The sequence below is a fragment of the Mya arenaria genome, chromosome 12 (assembly GCF_026914265.1).
Source record: "Mya arenaria isolate MELC-2E11 chromosome 12, ASM2691426v1".
Classification (NCBI taxonomy): domain Eukaryota; kingdom Metazoa; phylum Mollusca; class Bivalvia; order Myida; family Myidae; genus Mya; species Mya arenaria.
This window is the reverse complement of record NC_069133.1, coordinates 33,823,932-33,844,623: the sequence shown is the minus strand read 5'-3', so window position 1 is coordinate 33,844,623 and position 20,692 is coordinate 33,823,932. Positions and strand designations below refer to the sequence as shown.

At 34.4% G+C, this 20,692-nt stretch overlaps 1 protein-coding gene, 1 long non-coding RNA gene and 1 pseudogene across 2 annotated transcripts; 1 reads left to right on the top strand and 2 right to left on the bottom strand.

Annotated features, from left to right (window-relative positions):
- Window positions 1-4,646: 4,646 nt before the first annotated feature.
- On the bottom strand, window positions 4,647-13,247 carry LOC128211310 (uncharacterized). Its single transcript, XR_008257268.1, has 2 exons — window positions 13,147-13,247; window positions 4,647-12,254 (listed from the first exon to the last, which is right to left on the bottom strand). It is a non-coding gene; the product is annotated as an uncharacterized LOC128211310 (long non-coding RNA).
- A 275-nt stretch (window positions 13,248-13,522) lies between these two features.
- On the top strand, window positions 13,523-17,160 carry LOC128210627 (uncharacterized). Its single transcript, XM_052914980.1, has 2 exons — window positions 13,523-14,106; window positions 14,577-17,160. The coding sequence occupies exons 1-2, from the start codon at window positions 13,523-13,525 to the stop codon at window positions 15,745-15,747; spliced, it is 1,755 nt and encodes a 584-aa protein (XP_052770940.1). The 3' UTR covers window positions 15,748-17,160.
- A 262-nt stretch (window positions 17,161-17,422) lies between these two features.
- On the bottom strand, window positions 17,423-20,292 carry LOC128212469 (uncharacterized; annotated as a pseudogene).
- Between the last annotated feature and the right edge of the window lie 400 nt (window positions 20,293-20,692).

Here is a 20,692-nt window from a genome sequence, read left to right as displayed (position 1 = left end):
AGTTTAAAAAATATCAACAGGAGGACTCGACGAACCAATTATAAACAGACCCCACCACTCCCTCATTAATAGTGCGTCAATAGCTTAGAATGTCGCGGGCTCTCATTAGAAGGGAACAGTCTAATTAAAGAAAGAAGCTGAATCTGACTATAATATCCGGCAACATCTTAATCGGATAAAGCACACAAATGATATAACTCAAATGAAGTTGAAGGTCTCCAAGGTGACCTTGATCCCAAAAAACTAAAATGTGGGCGACCAACATAATAATAATATAATATATGGTCACATGAGGCTTTCAAGGAGTTGACGGGCTCCAATGTCATCATAAATGACCTTGATTCCAAGAAACTTATATGTGGACAACCAACATAATAATAATATAATATATGGCCAACCGTGGCCTTCAAGGAGTTGACGGGTTCCAAGGTCATTAAAATTACCTTGATCACAAGAAACTAATATGTGGGCGAACAATATCATAATAATATTATGATATATATGGTCACATATGGCTTTCAATGAGTCGACGGGCTCCAATGTCATCATCAATGACCTTGATCCCAAGCTATCAACATCATAATGATATGATATATATGGTCACATGAGGCTTTCAATGAGTTGACGGGCCCCAAGGTCATCATATATGACCTTGATCCCAAGAAACTAGTATGTGGGAGACCAATATTATTGTTATGTAATATATGGTCACATTTGGCTTTCCATTGTTGATGGGCTCCATTATCACCATAAACAATTATGTGGACGACTTACATTATAATAAAAAAGATATAAAGTCACTTATCAGTTTCCGGGAGTTGACGGGCTCCAATGTCATCATAAGGAACTATTATGTGGACGACCAACATCTTAATGTATAATATATGGTCACATGTGTGGCTTTCCGTGTAATCGTGACAACAGCTGCAAGTAATTGACAATATATCTTCATTTTGCCGTAAATGAAAAATGGCCTGAATGAAGCTAATGATTGCTGGACAAAGGCACCACCACGAGATAATTAGTAGGATAGCCATAATTAGGAATGTAATTATTATGTTCAGTTTATTTATGGGGAAATCCCAATACAGGAAACTGGAGTCAGTTGGTATTAAAAAATCTCGGGAAGGGCGATGACCTCTCGGTCAAAAACATTTTGTGGGAAAAAAACAACCCTGATACACAGGTGTAAGCTTGTTCAATACACTGTGTGATTTAAGAAATTGCGATGTATGGACATAAATCTCATAAAATCTCCTGTGTTCTGTTTTCAAAATATTCATTTGTTGTAATCCTTTATGTTTGTAAGCAAGGGCAATTTCCATGACAACGCTTTTATGAAATTAATTGGATAAGATCTTTCGCCAATATTCAGAGCCATTTAAACATATTCACGATGTAAAAATACAAAATTATTATTATTGGATTACGAGTCGGTCTTTGTTCTTTGTCACCTTTGCAAATTGCAAATGGAGACCAAAATGAATAAATTGGAGCATCTCATTTGCCAATGGCGATTTACATTGTCCTTGAGCAGCATTTTTTTGACAATGGCCACAAGGTGATAATTTTATTGAACGGAACTGTTTAGCAAAAAACTAGAAAGGTACCATCCTCAAACAGCTTTGTTGGGCGGAGAACACAGTTTAACAGAAACGCAAGATGAAATGGCATTGATCATTCATTAGGCAAGAAGACAAGGAGCCATTGTTCTTAAACAGCTTACCTTGGCAATGAACACAGTATTACAACAGTCTTGAAGAGCTTACATTCGCAATGCGTACATAAAGGCGATATCCTTGAACAACTTTCTTAGGCAACAAATACACATTGGCAATGTTCTTAATAAACATGCCGGCAAAGAACACAGATTGACATTGGTATTGAACAAATGTTTTTGACAATGAACACAAAATATTAGCCTTGAACATTTTCTCTGGTAATGAACACAGAACGACATTGGTCTTGAACAACTGTATTAGGCAATGAACACAATATATTGTCCTTGAACAGAATTCTTGGCAATGGGCACAGAATAACATTGTTCATGAATAGCATTATCTGGCAATGAATTTGATTGATTGCATTGCCATTGAACAGCTTATTTTGGCAGTGAAAATAGGATGATGGTATCCTTGAACCGACAGTTTTGGCAATAAACACTGAATGACGTTGCCTACAGCTTTGCCAATGAACATTGAATGGGATTGCCTACAGTTTTGGCAATAAACACATAATGACATTGCCTACAGCTTTGCCAATGAACATTGAATGGCATTGCCTACAGTTTTGGCAATAAACACTGAATGACATTGCCTACAGCTTTGCCAATGAACATTGAATGGCATTGCCAACAGTTTTGGCAATAAACACTGAATGACATTGCCTACAGCTTTGCCAATGAACATTGAATGGCATTGCCAACAGTTTTGGCAATAAACACAGTATGACATTGCCTACAGTTTGGGCAATAAACACAGAATGACATTAGCTACAGTTTTGGCAATGCATACTTAATGACATTGTATTTGTACAACTCCAATGGCAAGGGACACAGGGATGATCTTGTCCTTGAACATCTTCGCTGGCAATGGACACAGATAGACATTGTTCTTGAACAATATCTCTGGGAATGAACACAGAATGACATTGTGCTTTGACATCTTTCTGGCAATGAACACAGGCATTTTGCTTGAACATCTTTCTGGCAATGGACATAGAATGACATTGTGCTTTGACAATTTTCTGGCAATTAAAACACAGACATTGTGCTTGCTCATCTTTCTGCTTATGAGCACAGACATTGTGCTTGGACCCCTTTCTGGCAATGGACACAGAATGACATTGTGCTTTTACATCTTTTTGGCAATGAACATAGACATTGTGCTTTGACGTCTTTCTGGCAATGAACACAGAATGACATTGTGCTTGGACATCTTTCTGGGAATGAACACAGAATGACATTGTGCATGGACATCTTTCTGGCAATTTATACAAAGACATTATGCTTGGTCATATTTCTTGCAATGAGCACATACATTGTGCTTGGACCCCTTTCTGGCAATGGACACAGAATGACATTGTGCTTTTACATCTTTTTGGCAATGAACATAGACATTGTGCTTTGACGTCTTTCTGGCAATGAACACAGAATGACATTGTGCTTGGACGTCTTTCTGGGAATGAACACAGAATGACATTGTGCTTGGACACCTTTCTGGCAATGAGCACATACATTGTGTTTGGACACCTTTCTGGCAATGCACACAGAATGCCATTGTGCTTGGACATCTTTCTTGCAATGAACACAGAATGACATTGTGCTTTTACATCTTTTTGGCAATGAACATAGACATTGTGCTTTGACGTCTTTCTGGCAATGAACACAGAATGACATTGTGCTTGGACATCTTTCTGGCAACGAACACAGAATAACATTGTGCTTGGACATCTTTCTGGCAGTGAACACAGACATTGTGCTTGGACATCTTTCTGGCAATGAACAATTTCTCTCGCAATGAGCGATTTTGGGCGCTAATTGGAGATGCACAGATTGACATTGTCCTTGAACAACTTCTCTGGCAATGAACACAGATTGACATTGTCCTTGAACAACTTCTCTGACATTGTACACAGATTGACATTGTCCCTGACCAACTTCTTTGACATTATACACAGACTGACATTGTCCTTGACCAGCTTTCCTGCCAATCAACACAGATTGACATTGTCCTTGACCAACTTCTCTGACATTGTACACAGATTGACATTGTCCTTGACCAACTTCTCTGACATTGTACACAGATTGACATTGTCCTTGACCAACTTCTCTGACATTGTACACAGATTGACATTGTCCTTGAACAACTTCTCTGACATTGTACACATATTGACATTGTCCTTGAACAACTTCTCTGACATTGCACACATATTGACATTGTCCTTGAACAACTTCTCTGACATTGTACACAGATTGACATTGTCGTTGACCAACTTCTCTGACATTGCACACATATTGACATTGTCCTTGACCAACTTCTCTGACATTGTACACAGATTGACATTGTCCTTGACCAACTTCTCTGACATTGTACACAGATTGACATTGTCCTTGACCAACTTCTCTGACATTGTACACAGATTGACATTGTCCTTGACCAACTTCTCTGACATTGTACACAGATTGACATTGTCCTTGACCAACTTCTCTGACATTGTCCTTGAACAACTTCTCTGACATAGTACACAGATTGACATTTTCCTTGAACAACTTCTCTGACATTGTACACAGATTGACATTGTCCTTGGCTTAAACTTCTCTAGTAAACAGAAAGCCATTTCCAACAATTCAACATTTTTAATTTTAATCTTTCTGATACTTTTCATTTGTTTGAAGGTACACAAGAGCATGGCAATCAGGTGCAATAGCTCGTCCATTTTTTTCTAGGCAATTGGTGTGATACTTTAACAAATAATTGACTCAGAGTTATGGGACTACGCATGCACATACTGCAATTTTGAACATAGGTACCAAGTTACATGTTAATATCTATAATGGTTTTCGATGATCAAGGCATGACAATACCTGTACTTTTGTCTCGAAGTCGGATGGTCTAAATTCAACAAAAAAAACGATAACGCATACATAAAATTTTATCATTTTTATTTGTTTATTATTTTTTACATTTTTTTATTCATTTTAGCATGAATATCATGACTGAGAGAAGGACCTGAAATTTCTTTCAAAGTTAGTTCATCTAACAACAAAGTAGCCATGTTTTCAAATAAACTTTTACAGACCAATCAGCTAACACTGCTGGATGTGATTGATTACAGCAATTACTTTCATACATATAAATCAACATTTGCTCATTGTAAATTCTTACAAGTACACTGACAATGCATCTTAATCTGTCCAGCTTTAAGCTCCAACCAATCAGAAGACAGAACGCAATTCCAGCTTTAAGCTCTAACCAATCAGAGGACAGTATACAATTCAAACAAGATATTGTGATGAACTATTTTATAGTTTCGTCCAGAGATCCTATACATAAGGATATATGGGATCTCATGTTTTGTCACATCATTTGTGTTTAACAAATTGCAGGTAAAAGACAATTTTCTCTATATAAATATAAAAGCAACTCTTAAATAATCATACATGGTACATATAATTCTTATACACTGCTTATTCCTTTGCTCCCTGATACAGTTTTCACAAGAACATTTCTTTAATTGTTTAGCATGTTATTGGCTAATAAATCATTGCTTGATGATGGACGGGAAAATTGCAATATTCAAATTGTGGTCATACTAAACAAAATCCAAAACCGGACCGACCCACAATTGCAATTATTAAAAAGTTAGTCCTATTGGGCATTTAGCTACAAGAATTACCTTGAAAAACAATTCTTTGATAACATAATAAAAACATAGTCAATGAAACTTCAATTAATAAATATATATATATACATAGGTAAAGATAAATAAGTTTCTTTTGTCATTTTTCAACAGATAAAAAGTCGAAAATGTGTGACCCTTATTTTGCAATTTTTGCCATGCTCACATCAAGCAATTAGCCAAGAGATTCTTTAATATATCACAGATTGAAAAAGCTAAACCAGCAACACTTGCTGGCCAAGTTGTTCTTAATAAGACACAATTTCTTCCATATGTCAATATTAACCATAGCTGCTTTTAATTAAGTAGGAAGTAAGCAGTGCAGAAGAATTATATCTCAAATTCATTCATCATGTACTTGGGATCAGTTTAGCACTTAGGATTCATAGACATTTTGTGCAAGAAAATGGATCAAATTTAGATTAAATCAAGTCATACATTGATAACAAAAAGGCTTATCAGTTTGTTTTCAAATGTATATAGTCCCTTTTTACCACAGGCTAACACTAGTTGCTAGTAGGGCTACGTGAGCACTGTAACAATTTTGATCATACAAAGATAAAATCAAACATTGAAATATCGATTTACCAAAAAAGTCCATTTTCCCAGAAAAAAATCTTAAAACAAGGATACATTATGGATATTCATTAGTTACAAAAGCTTCTTTCAAAGACATTTTGATTTCAAATATAAATATTAAACTAAGCAATGTAATTACCAGAATTTTCCATGACAAAACAGGTTTAAACCTTCATAGAAAGTCGTACGTAATAAGCCCACTGAATGCCATTTTTAGTACCAACTGTGCCATAAAATACTTCATTTTAATGGCTATATAAGCACAGGATCAGCTTAACTCCATATAAAAATAACAGCTACATTGATCTTGAGCTAAGCTCATATTAAGCTTTGTTGTTGAAAACTTTTCAAATTGGAAATTGTTTCCATAAGTGTGCATGAAATATGCAACTAATTTAGTCTACAAAGAGCAACCAGAATTGATGCAAATCTGGCTTATTCTACTTTTGGAAACATTTTTTTCCAATTCGTTGGCTTTTGAATTATTCAGCCCTTAAAGGCATTACTTGCAAGACCTTGGCAAATTCACACAATGAAATATCTTGCAGATGGAACACAGCTGGTATTAAAGAATATATGCAGTCAATCTGTTAGAATGGATGTTTTCAAGTAATACATGCTTAGTAAACTACACAGATTATTAATAATAAATTACCAATTGTTAAAATATAAGACATTTAAACATCTTTTTCACTAAAATAACTATAATACAATATATCTATGTTACAACACCAATTTTCAAATATATTAATATATGTTAATAATGAAGGTTTTAAAATCAACATTGACAGGATTTAAAATTGCACGGAGTAGTTGTTCAAATATTCTACATTTCATTCTAATAAGTTTTTGAACAGCATATAAAAAACAATAAAGATGCATCACTTTTCATATGTATCTTCATTAATTCTTTATTCTAATATCAAACAATGGCACAGCAACTCAAAACCCTTAGAATCATTTTTGGAATATTTCAATAACACCAAATTATTGTTATGTTAAAATTATGTATAATCATAAAATCAAACTAACCATTTAAAATGGCGAAGAACATACCAAGTCTCCTGTGAACTAAAGGCCTGTTACTTATAAATATTAAGGTCAGCAAACTTTCACTTTAAGGGGTCATTATGAGTTAGGTATTTAAAGCAGTTTGGTAGATAAATTTTGACAGCATCCTGTGCACTTCAAAGGTGACGAATGGTGAACAGCATTTCAATGGATTTGCCAAATTCAATGGAATAATGTACTAATAGAAGTTGTTTAAAATGAACAATTTATGCTTCTCAGAAAAAAGTACTTAGTCAAAAAAGTTATATTATCTAAGTTGGCCTAGTTTTAGCTAAATTACCTTAGTTATCTTAGTAATCTTAAATATTTCACCACATTAAAATGCATGACTAAATGCCGAAAAAGGATATCCGCATTAATAATCCCCGAAAGTTTTGAATTACACTGAATTTTATAGATAACATGTCAATTTCATGGAAACCATGAATGCATTTATAAAAACATTACCAGATCATCTTTATTATCTTCTTCAGAGAATGTGCATGCATTTTGATTTATTTCCTAACCAGATTTTTGTTATTAAATTCATGGAATTAAAGCATGGATCTTTCCATTGAAAAGGCCCTTCGATACATGTAAGTACAGTCGAAACCTGTTGACTTGATACCCCAGGGACCAGCAACAATACCTTGAGCCTCGCAAATATCGAGCTAACCAGGAATGCTTACACAGTAAAACAAAAGCGGACCTTTACATCCAGTTCGAGCCTCGAGGAAATCGAACCAAGTGATATCGAGCCAACCGATTTCGACTGTATACAAATATGGTTTTCCGTTAAAAACAGCTCACAGGGAGCACCTGGTCATGTCTTACTTTGCACACATCCTATTATCACAGATTTTTGCTTAGGCCATATTAAACTATATTCTATGTTTATCGTCCAGTTCAAATTTAAAAACCTGCCAACAATGACAATATGCCGTGAAAAATTCTTTGAAACATAAGAAAAAATATTTTACCATTAAACATAAGGTCATAAACATTTCAAAGTCCTATCTGACCAGAAAGGTAATATTTCGTAGTTTATTACATTTTCCTCGACTCATTTTTTAAAAACTTTTCTGATCGCTTATTCAATAATTTTGGCTCAACTTTTTGTTTCAAAATTTTCATATTTTTTAAAATCCCGAGGCTAAAACCCTACCTGACTGTTGTTGATAAACATAGAATCAATTTTGCATGGCCGTAAATATAAGCAACCAGCTAAATTCAGGGAGGGAAATAATAGTCTTTAACAAAAATATCAAGGATTCAACTCAATACAGTCGTAACTAAACAAAATTTGCTAACAAGCTATTCAAATATTGTGCGAACCCTTGATATATGTATATAACAGTATGTCAACTGGCATTTATAAATTAGAAATAAATTATTGCGAATGAAAAATACATGACAGAAGAAAAATCCAATGGGTAACAAAATCTTTAACAATAGTGACTATTATAACACACAACTGTGACTAACAAAGAAGTGGTGTAGGTCACAGCTTGTCTTGTTTGACTCCGCGGACAAATATAGTGAGAAATATCTCGAGACATTTACAGGAAACAATGTACAAACATACAAAGCCTGTTTTTGATCAGTAAATTTTCTTTCTGTACAATAGACGTATACAATTTTTTCAAAAATATGTTTACATAATCTAGATGCTTAGAGACTATTTGTCCAACTAATGTATCAGAAAAAGCACAGATTGTGAATAATTACAGTCAATTAACCATTTATCGTGCTATTATTAATATTATTTTTATAACTGAATGCTATTCGAACATTTGATGTATGGAAATTAAAAGGGACTTGACAAAATCAATATATACCTCATTTAAAAATGCTATTTGTGGCACCTAACAATATATACCCTGAGAGAAGATTGTTGGAAATACCTAACTTAAAGAATTGTTAGAGAATTCTTTGAGATCACTTAATTTTGCTATTTAATCTTCATATGTACCAAACACAGTCAAAAATGAGGGATGGAACATGAATGGACTATTATTGACCTTTGGATGGACTAATTATTGACCTATCATATAATACCCCTATAAGACTCTTTTTGTTTTTGTTAATTATAAATAAGGCAGGATTAAGAATCAATTTGCCTGCATTTTTAAGCTTTTATCAATGTTTGCACTATTTATGCAGTCGCTCACGACAGAAGTTGTAAAGCAATTACAACAAAAAACGCCCTACAACAGTCAAGAAACAAAGATATTATATTGATATCTAAAAGCTATTAAATATTGCCTGCTTAGATATAAGTCCAATTCAAAACAGTTTACAAAAATTTAACAAGCTTTAAAAAAGGTTTTAAAACAAGGCATGTACGTCAAAACATGGAATATAAGTAATATCTTCACGGCTTAAGTCATTGTTATGTTTATTACAAATTATGGATCACTTAACAAATCAGCTCTAACAATGCTGTAATGTAATTTTTGGTTAAAAGCTAAACCTATTATTCGGCTTTTCTTAAAGATCTTGGAGCCGTTCCAAAATGTAGTATTTAATGTTATGTAACTTAAGACAAAAAAACTTGCTTAGAAAATAAAAGTGACAACTGTTAGTTAAACTTTAAGATGTAAACAAATTCTGAAAAAGAAATTTGATACACATTAGCATTCCCATTAATATCAAGAATCGAAAATTTAAATTTAGGTATAATGCGATATTTATTATGCATCCGTCTCTTTACTTTTTATCTAATTTGTAAAAGAGCGATGAGGAAAATCACAAATTCACAAACAAAAATCTGTGAAGTAATTTTAACAGAAGCAAAAACAAGTCATTTTGGGTAAAGAAAATTTGCATTACAAATAAATCTGTTTGGACAAGATTTGTAAAACCAATTAAATGGACTGTGTGCCACGTAGGCTATTAGAAGAACATTCTTGTACAATATCAAAACATGTGTAGGGTCATAGTACACTCGCGATAATATGTTATTATACCCCAACCCTTTCATTTACGTTCATTTACTTTCACTACAGTGAGATCATATACATTTTTAACAAAGGCTGTCAATTGTTTTTATCAGACAGAACAATTGAAACTTTTGTCACAATGGAATTTCTATTTTCGATATATGTATGACATGTCACCATGCATGAATTATCCTGTGTGCAACACTTCTTAGATTACGTGGGCTGAATTACATCAATTCCTTTTTTTTTTTACTATACACAACTATTTTAAAACTTTTCTATATTTTTTTACTGTCTTTAATAACAAAAGCCAGAATGTATTTTAGTCATTAAAGCATGGTCTGCTTTCATTTCAAATACAATAAACACACAGATGTAATATGCTGATAAAATCAGCCCACGTCTATGATGTTAAAATGAAGCCTTTAAGGCTAATATCTGATGAAGTGACTTAAGACTTGGGTGTTTTGTGTTCACATTTTCATATTCACATAGTCCTAATACAGGTATTCGACAGGCTTTTTAACATTTTGACTAAGTTTACACAATCTAAACCCTGAAAAAGAGCATTGGCTTTAAAGCCGGTAGGCATTTTCATTTCAAAACAACCTCAAACACAGCTTTACATACATTTTACATACGTTTTTTGTACTTCACAATGTAAGGGGTGATAAAACAACTTCTGATTTCATAACATGTGTCATTGAACATCTTCCAAAGCTGATATTATTCATAGCATGATCTAATCAAGCGATTTCGTCACATTTTTTACAAAAAAAATCAAGCAGACACTTTAATCTCAGATCATATATTGATGGTGCATGTCAAATTTTCCAAAGTACTTTATCACACCCTCAAATCAAAACCATACATTTTGTGTCTTAAACTGGCCAATTCAAAATTCTTAACAACACACATCTCACGACAGACGGAGAACACTTCATTAAATGCTGGGCACATTTTTTTTATCCAAGACCAAAAACCACAGAAAACAGCATAACAAACTTTACCTATTTACAAACTAGTTACCAAACTCACCAAAATCTTAGAGTGAAGCTAGCAGGCTAAGTGGTTAAATGCTTTAATGGTCAAATTTTGAAGCACTGTTATCAAAGGTTTTTGGACTTGCTTACATTGAAAATACATTACTTAGGTCTCACACAGAACGATATTGCAAAGTACAAAGAGTTTTCACATTATAAATAATCTTTAATAAATTACATATTTGCCATTATTTAGAATTCTATCATAAATCAATAAATATGGAAATACTAAAGATCGTTACTTCACTATCTCATTTTCACCTAAGGCAAGACCACCTGTGATTTTCGTAATGGAAGTCATATCAGTAAAATATAGTTTTCTGGACATTTTTCACACAAAAAAACACAACAATTATCATCGTACTGCTTTAGAAGTACAGATAAATCTTCATAGCATAAGTTACTATAAACAAAACATGACAATTATTCATGTCGAGCATAAACAAAGAATTAAAAAAATATTAAATGTAATCCTTAAATTTGTCTTTCTGTTGAGGAAATGTCAATCGTCTCTCAGGGTATAAAAGTTACAAATTCATCCGAGGTCTCATTCTGCGTATAAGATGATTCTCTTCGAAGATTTCCTCTCCGGATAGGCTTTGCTGGCGGTTGAAATTTTCTTCCATGTTTAAGATAATTAACACTTTCATTCTGCCTGTTTTTCTTGAAGATTCTAACTTGTTCAGCATTCTTCCATACATAATGAATGATAATAATGAAATATTAACAATACACCATGGACAAAAATAAATGTGTACTTCTACTCTGTAACATCCTGTATATTATTTTTTTTGTCACATTTTTCTTTTCACGTGTATAATCTACATGCATATTATGTTGCGTATTTAATGTGGGGGTTACGAGAGAAATAAATGTACATGTACAGAAACACACCCCCGTTCAACAGATCTTAAATCACAATTACATATATATATTTAATATACATATATATATATATTAATGTTTAACAATTAAAAGTTTTTTGTCACATAAACAACATTCAAAACTTAGTCCACGCGCTTTATAGCGTAAACGCGCATATTTTTAATAATTAAACCGGGTAGTAGGCTAGATCCTGCAATCCCCCCGATGTTTCGCCTGTCTCAGAGCGACTCGGAATAGGAATCGTTTAACCTAATACGTTTGGCTGAGATCGTGAAACCGTCGCTAGACCCACTCTCCACGCTGCTATGGTCATCGTCACTTGTGCCACTGCCGTAGCCGACGATGTCAATCTCATCTGAAAATAGACAATACAGACATTTTAACTTTCATATAAAAAAGATTTTTATTTCATATATAGATTCCTTTACACATATCTAGTGGATTACTTTGACCACATTGACAATCCCATGACAACTGACCAGTCCCATTCAACAACTGATAAGTTCTATTCAACAACTGACCAGTTCCATTCGACAAGTGATAAGTCCCATTAGATAACTGACCAGTTCCATTCAACAGCTGACCATTTCCATTCAACAACTGACCAGTCCCATTCAACAGCTGACCAGTTCCAACCAGTTCCATTTAAAAACTGACCAGTCCCAATCAACCGCTGAACAGTTCAGACCAGTTCTATTCAACAACTGACCAGTCCCTTTCAACAAGTGACCAGTCCCATTTGACAACTGACCAGTCAAATTTCACAACTGACCAGTCCCATTCAACAACTGGCCGGCTCCATTCGAAAACTCACCAATCCCATCCCCAAGCCCATTCTCGTCATGTTATTTGTTAAGTTAAGCAATATGGGACATAAAAAAACTAATATTATAACAATGATTCTACGAAATGAGACAAAAGGAAGAAGTGAATAGCAAAATTGTTAGGGTAACTTGTAACTTGAAATGTAAAGTATTATGATATCACAGATAACGTATTGTGAAAGACATGGCTATTTTTTATGACATTTATCCCTGTTGGATCAAAGTGAAGTATTTATTTACTTTATGAAAACCCCCACTCATCTTCCTTAGTCAAAATCTAAACTCTTTAACATAAAAAATGTTATTCAATACCGCTGCTAACAGTTTAAATTAACAAAAAATATCTTGAAAAGCACTTCAAATTTGATTTTTTTTATCTCAACTAGAACGCATGCTTACTTATGTGAACGCATTCAAACTTACGTTTGCACCAGTTTAGGCCAGAGAATGTTTTCCCGTGCACTACTATTTAAAACCGGTCATGCATATGATTTAAAGTAATTTTATATCATTATAACAGAAATAAACACATTCACTGAATCACATGGTTTGTATATTCATAACAGTGTTTTTTCAGAACATCTTGAGTCATAAATAATTCCATGACTTTCAAAATTTTGAAATGTCTTTTTGGAAATTTGAATCATGCCCCTCAGGTTATAGATCAAATCAATAATCTATACAAAGCTGATATCAGATTGCCAAAAACATTGTCAGAATAAGCCCTTTTCAGTAATTGAGTTACCGTTCTTGAATACTCTCTTAAAGGAGGTAAGAAATGCCGCTGGGTAGTAAAACAATGGCGTGTGATTACGTAGATAAAGAAAACAATCGATACCTGTCAGATAGCGAAATAGATAAGTTAAATGTGTCGCAATTGAAAGATTATTTACGGGATCACAACCAGTATGTATCAGGGAAAAAGTCTGAACTTGTATTGCGTGCGAAAGGGGTTCAAAAAGCCGGATTAAATGATCGAAATGAAGTGCAGATAAACGCGGAAGTGAACTTTGAAAAAAGACAATGCGACAAACTTGTTACACCTCTTGGTCAGAAATTGCCGCACCCAAAGACATTGATTTCGTGGACCAGTGATTTAATGAACATTCCCTACTTCAGTGATAGTGATATTTACAATTACTTTGTTCTTAAGATGAACACTAAGAAGCAGTTGAGGTCGAAGGTGTATTATGCAGACAGACATGTGCACAGTATTATGTATTGCAGCATAGATGAGAAATGTGAACATTGTTTTGTTAAGTGCAAGGTTATGCCATCATTGCCAAGTGCCTCTACCAAAGACAATCCAGACCACAATGTTTGGCTCTGCCTGTCAAAAGTCACTGGCCAGGTCCATTCTGCAGATTGTGATTGCACAGCTGGGTAAGTACTTAGTTTGATTACGACATCATTACGTATGCAAGATATTTTGATTCAATTGAAATATGATGATGAAATACAGTTCAGTATTATCAATACTGAATTTGTTCAAATGATTTAAACAGCTACAATGGCCGGGCCAAGCTCTTACTGCTACGCCCAAACAAGACTGAATTATATACGTTGACAAATTTCCTTAGAAGTTTCAAATCAATGATTCTATGAGCCTCATTAAAATATATTTAGCAACTTAATTTTCTTACCCCTAACTGTGCCATCTCGGGGCTGGGCGTGTTTGCTGATGCCCCCATTGTATTATTTATGTACAGTACTTATGACTATCAATTACAAATTTAAATTAATGATACATGATTAAAAATGACTAAATGAAAAAAAAAAACCACAAGTTTCCAGGAGTGCTTTGAAGTTAAACTGATGTGACAAGTTCTGTATTAAATATATTTCAATTTCAGGAGGGGTGAAGCGTGCAATCACATCGGAGCGATAATGTATGCCCTTTCAGACATTTCAACAAAGAAGAAAGATGGAACCATTGCTTCAACATCAAGTAAATGTGTTTGGGACCAGTTTAACAACCCACGGAAAAGAAAATTAACCCCGAAAAAGTCCAGTGAATTAAAATTCAGAAAATTCAAAATGGACACAGAAGAGCCATCAAAACCAAAAATGAAAACAGCTAAAGAACTCTTTAGTATTTCATTCTCAGAAGAGAACTTCCGAAAAAAACTGTCAGCATGTAACTCTTCTGCTGGCTGGCTTCTTAACTTTGTCAACAGTAAAGAAGAACTCCAAGAGGAACAAGTTCCTCAGTTTTTGTTGATAGAATATCAATATAAAGACTCAGTTAATCTGAAGAGTGACACTGTTGTAGAAAATATGACAAATGTGATGAAAGGACTTAAGCTCAGTAATGACCAATGTGAGGCTGTTGAAAGGCTAACCAGAGGTCAGGGGAAAAATCACAATTGGATAGTGGAAAGGAAGATGAGGTTAACTGCCTCAAACTTTGGAGAAGTAGTTTGTCTCAAATCAGATACTCCTCCTGAAGGGCCATTGAAGAGAATTATGTACCCCCCTAGTATTACAAATAGGTACATGACATGGGGAACCAAACACGAGCCTGCAGCCAGGAGGAAATACTCACTTATTATGAAAAAGCAATTTCCTGATGTTAAAGTGTCTGAATGTGGACTGTTCGTAAACGGTGACGTTCCATACCTAGGTGCCAGTCCAGACGGGATCGTAACTTACACAAATGATGGTAAAAGAGAAACTGGCGTATTAGAGATCAAGTGCCTAGCATCAGACAGATGGAAATCAATTTCACCTCAAGACTGTGCAAAAGATACAGAGTTCTTTTGTATTCTAGATCCAGAAACTGGCTGCTGTAAACTCAAGACTGGACACAAATATTACTTTCAAGTCCAGGGACAAATGGCACTGACTGGGAAGCCGTGGTGTGACTTTGTTGTATGGACTCTTGGAGGTGTGTCGATAGAACGCATCCTGTTCGATAAAAACTGTTGGGAAAACATGCTTGTGAAGTTGAAAGATTTCTACACATATGTTTTACTGGTAGAACTTTTCTGCAGAAGAGTACAACGAGGATTGAAACTGTACTGAGAATGACTTTAGATAAAAGCTTGCTATCATTAAAGGATTAATGTAAAAGAACATACAGAAGAACTTGACAATATCAATTTGCTTGCATGTTTATACTTAAACATTGTGTTCTTTTACACCATAAAATGCTTGTATAAAAGGAGTGAATTCGCATATTTTATTGCTTCCAAATGAATGCACAATAGTGACTTGTCACAACCTAAGATTAAGAGTACATTTAACATACATTGTAAGTTTTATTTGAAATACGTAACTAAAATGATTATATAAATTGGAATGTTTAAAGCTGCACTCTCATAGATAGAATGTTTTGACCAGTTACCAGTTATATAAGAGTGCTGACAAAAATAAGGTCACAGAGTTTTATATTTAAGTTAAAAAATTGTTTAGGGCATTTTTCTTAAACTGTTAGTAATGATTTAAGCCATATAACATTAATTTTCGAACGGAAATATGAAAATCTGCAATCTGATCATTGGTCAGCAATCTTATATCATTGTTTTGCAAATATTTAGGCACAAATTTGCTCTTTCCAAGACAGAAATTAAAAAAAAGTTGTAAACATAGTAAATCTTTGAGAGTGCAGCTTTAATTTATCCGAATCTGTACAATAACAGGGCTTCCATTAAGAATTTAAAACTGCAAGTATGGACTTACTGATATTGGAAGATTTTCACTGAAATTATTAAGTTTAAGTTTCCATGAATGCATTTTTTTTTTTCAGTATTTTTTCAAGTAGTATGTTAAAAATCAGATAATTTGTTGCTCTATCTTGCAAAATTCACAGATTTATGTTTGTACAGATTAATGTTTGTTATTATAATTCATTTTTGTTCAAAACTGATTAAAATTGTGAGCATAAAATTAATATTGCCACCAGGGTTTGCTATTTTGGACTTCCAAGCTTTTGACTTTGGAAGTTTTCTTCAAAATTATAGAAGTTTTTGTTAATGTTAAATCTACCCATTATCATGAACAACTTGCATATTATTTTATAGCCATCATGAAAAACAGAATTTGAACTAAGACACTTCAAGGATGAAATAAATATTGTTCAGGTTTAAAGTGTTTTCCATTGTATAACTCCCAGTTTAAGTTCATATGTTTCAAGTACATTAATAACTAATCCAAGTTACAAAAAGTTGGTTTAATGGATAGCCAAATGGTTGGTTATTGAATAACCGAAGCTACATATTGTGACCAAACTTGATTTGTACATGTAGGAATAGTTTCAGGAGTTCATGTACTTCTATGGGATTGGGTTTTAAGCCCCTATTGTCAAGGTCAATGTTAGAAAAATAGAAAAACAACAACAATTGTCACTGTGCTGAAGTTCTGTCAATCATTGAAGACCTGTTTTTTCACATTCTGGCTTTTCTTGTTGCATCATAATTGCATTCATTCTTAAGTGAAATAGGCGAGCGCACTATCCTGACAGCTCTTGTTATATAGACATTAAGTATATCCAATTCAACATCTGTTTTGGCTCAGAAGTCATTAGAATTTTATGTATTGCCAATGGTTCGATAAAATTACCAGTTTGTACATCAAATCCTTAATATATGGATAAACAGGAAGAGGCTATGAAACAAAATAAAGAATTTCAAATAATTTATTGTACATTTATAATATACAAATGCGAAAATGAAAGTAACTTATCATATGCTTTCCAGTGGTTAATAGATGATTATCAGTGAAATAAAAATGGTATAAAACTGTTTCAATCAGTGAAATAACATTTTGATACTTTTCACTGTCTTAAATTTTAGCTCATAATTCCAAATAAAACTCCAGCAAGTCTGGCCATACCACTCATTAAATATAGTTTTTAATGCTCACTCAGTGAAATACATTATTATCTTACACTGAAAAAGACAACAAAATACTGAAAGTAAGAAGTATAAAACACAACATTTGGAAACTGTTATTGCAAATGACTTATTTGATTGTGTTATTTCCTGATATCATATTTTGATTATCTATTGAGCACCAATGGTGGCAACAGATTAGTCAGACTGACACATATTTTCCAAATTTTTGTAGCTTGTCCAGACATCGTAATCGGCATAGTACCTGATACGTTCCATTTGTCTCTCAACATGTATTCTCAAGTTAGCAATGTTCTTTGTAGCCTCAACTTCAGAGGGCATAAACTGTCGTTTTTTCTTCTTAAAGGGTGGTATTATCAGTTCAACACCTCTCGGTGTTGTTAAATCGGAGATTAAAAACCCTTTATCAGCCATGATGGCATCCCCTTCTTCGCACAAATCAACAAGTCCAGAATTTTTGGTTATTTGTTTATCACTTATGCTCCCAGGATACAAGTCTGAAACAAAAGTTACAATTCCTGCTGGACTTATTCCTATTAGTGATTTCCAAGTCATGTGTGATTTGTAGTCACTATAAAGAAGTGATTTCAGCTGTAATGAGCATGGTGTTTCTGTGCGAATCTCCGTGCAATCTATAATGACTCTACATTTTGGATACTTTTGATGAAATCTCCTGGGCATAGTGCCATTAATGTTTTTTCGAGAAGGCCATTTTACAAGAAAGCTGATGTGCAAGTCGAGGTAATTTATCCAGCGGTTAAAAACTGCACTACATGTTCCCACAGACACATTGAACCTCACAGCCAAATCTTCTAATAGAAGTCCTAGTCGTAGTCTCATTAGAACCATAAAAAACTCATCAATGCGTCTTAAGGACTTTGGTCTCCCAGTCTTTTTTTCGCATGTAATGCCACCCTCAAGTTCATCAAACAAGCACTTAAAAGTTCCAGAGTTGGGAATTCCAGTGAAAAATAACACTTTGCTGTCACTGTGTGAAACATCATCAAACGTAAGAAGTTGTCTGTACAACAGGTGTCTGTGTGGATCTTGTCTGGGGAATCCTGGTCTCATCTGTCTGAGTTGATATGGACACCATTTCTGGCTTCGTCTGCACGGATTGATGGCGGATTCTGGACGGTGTTGGTCTGACATCACTGTAGTCATGGAACTGAAATTAATCATATAAATAATGAGATATTATTTTGCACCAGCTACTACTAGGTATCATAATTAGTTAGAAAAGGGATATAATTCTTCGGCTGATGTCTCAATATTATTTTTTTTCATTTCTGATTTATGACTAGTTAACATCTCAACTGTATTAAGTCAACAATGGTAACTAGGCAAACATTTGTACTTGAACTTGTTTAATCCATAGTTATTTAATAGTAACGGCATAATGGCTTTAAAAATGAAGCAGCATCAATTATTTCCTTTTCAATATACTGCAAGTCAAGTCAATTAATATTTATTTATAAAGTTTGGTTTACAACATATATAGCACACACCCGACTAGATATATAGAAAACAGAATTTTTTTTTTAAATTATTACCATAAGTGATATATCAAGTATAGATTCCTCAGATTCGACCAATAAACCAGCAGCATCACTCTCATAGCTGGTATCTGCTGCTACCCCATTCTCCAATTGCTGCACCGTACTGTCATCAGGTGACTCAACTGAGATGGATTCGTCTGATTTTCTGTCAATGCCATCGATGGTCTACAAACCAAAAGGATACCATATGAAATTAAAAGTTGTTTAGCCTTTAAGTTAGTATTTAATTTATATGCTTAAATAGTTTAGTTCTTTCTCATGAGTGTCCAACCTCTGATCTTATGAACCTGTCAATTGTAACCACGCCCCCATGGTGCCGGGGAATAGCAGGGACTTTGACGTTCGGTCCAGCCAATCCCAGGCAAAATCCCTGTCCTGCTGGTACAAACTGCTGGAAAAATTCTCTGCCAAAGTCTCCAGCACCCCGTGAAAAAAAAACATAAAACAAAACCACCCCTTTTCTCGGCACTACAGGGCTACATGCCAGGTAAAACATGGCCCATTTCCCCCGTTAGCCCATATATATCTAAGACCTGGATGGGGTGGGGGTGGGGGCGCAATTTCTATTGACTGGTGCATTATGACTATCATTTTAAAATTTTACTCTAGTAGAACTAGTGTCTAAAATAACTATAAATATACTATATAACTAAAAATATCATAATGACTGGGCGCATGGAATCTGGATTTAACTGCTGACTGAGCTAAGCTTAACACTAAAAACCAAATGCCAAAATAATTATTTATCTTATAACATAGCTATATATAGTTTGCACCGACTTTTTACTGTCCTAGCTTTTAATTTAAGTCAGCTGATTAAAAAGTTTGGTTTGGATGAAAATACAAAAACATGTACTACCGAAAGCTTGTAGACTTTTTCACTGCCATCTGCCCGTGGAAAGTAACATGGTAGAATATTTTCCTTGGATGGTCCAGCTTTTCCAACGAAATGCACTCCACATATCCTGGTCTGATCGCTATTTGCAAACAAAAACTTTGGGCAGGCATTCTTGCATCGTTGCATCCACACTTTTCTTACTCGCAAATCCGCAGGAAAACGGTGCATAGACACTTTCCTTCCATCAACTACTTTACCCCCATAGTTTTTACAAATACAACAATACCGTTGATGCGAAGGCATAGCTAATTTTAGCGAGTCGTTCAAGTGTATAATTTGTATCTAGTGTGAAGTGAAGCATTCAAGGTTACTACCCGGAAGTGCCAGGTGCGTGTTTAAGCGATTTCTTATCTCCTTTCGGAGAGTACTAAGGGATTGATAAACCTACTTTCCGAAAAGGGCTATAGGTTTAGTTTAATCTTCAAACGAATTTGAACAGTCAGGAAATGAATGTCGAGCTGGCTCAACAAACGTCATTCGGAATTGAACCTTTGAACTGTAACATATACATGTGTTTGCTATTAAGATGATATATTCATAGTTTGGCCTTGAATCGGGCGTATACCCTCGGCATCCTGAGCATCCTCGAAAAGGGGTCGACACCCTCCTCATTATTTTTATAGCTAGGCTGTCGAAAAATCGACAAATGCTGTTTGTTT

What these genes read in the sequence shown, in the direction of transcription:
- LOC128210627 (XM_052914980.1), top strand. Translation starts at nt 13,523, where the DNA reads ATGGCGTGTGATTACGTAGATAAAGAAAACAATCGATACCTGTCAGAT. An exon ending in GATTGTGATTGCACAGCTGG is followed by an intron (nt 14,107 to 14,576) that starts GTAAGTACTTAG and finishes TTTCAATTTCAG; the next exon opens with GAGGGGTGAAGCGTGCAATC.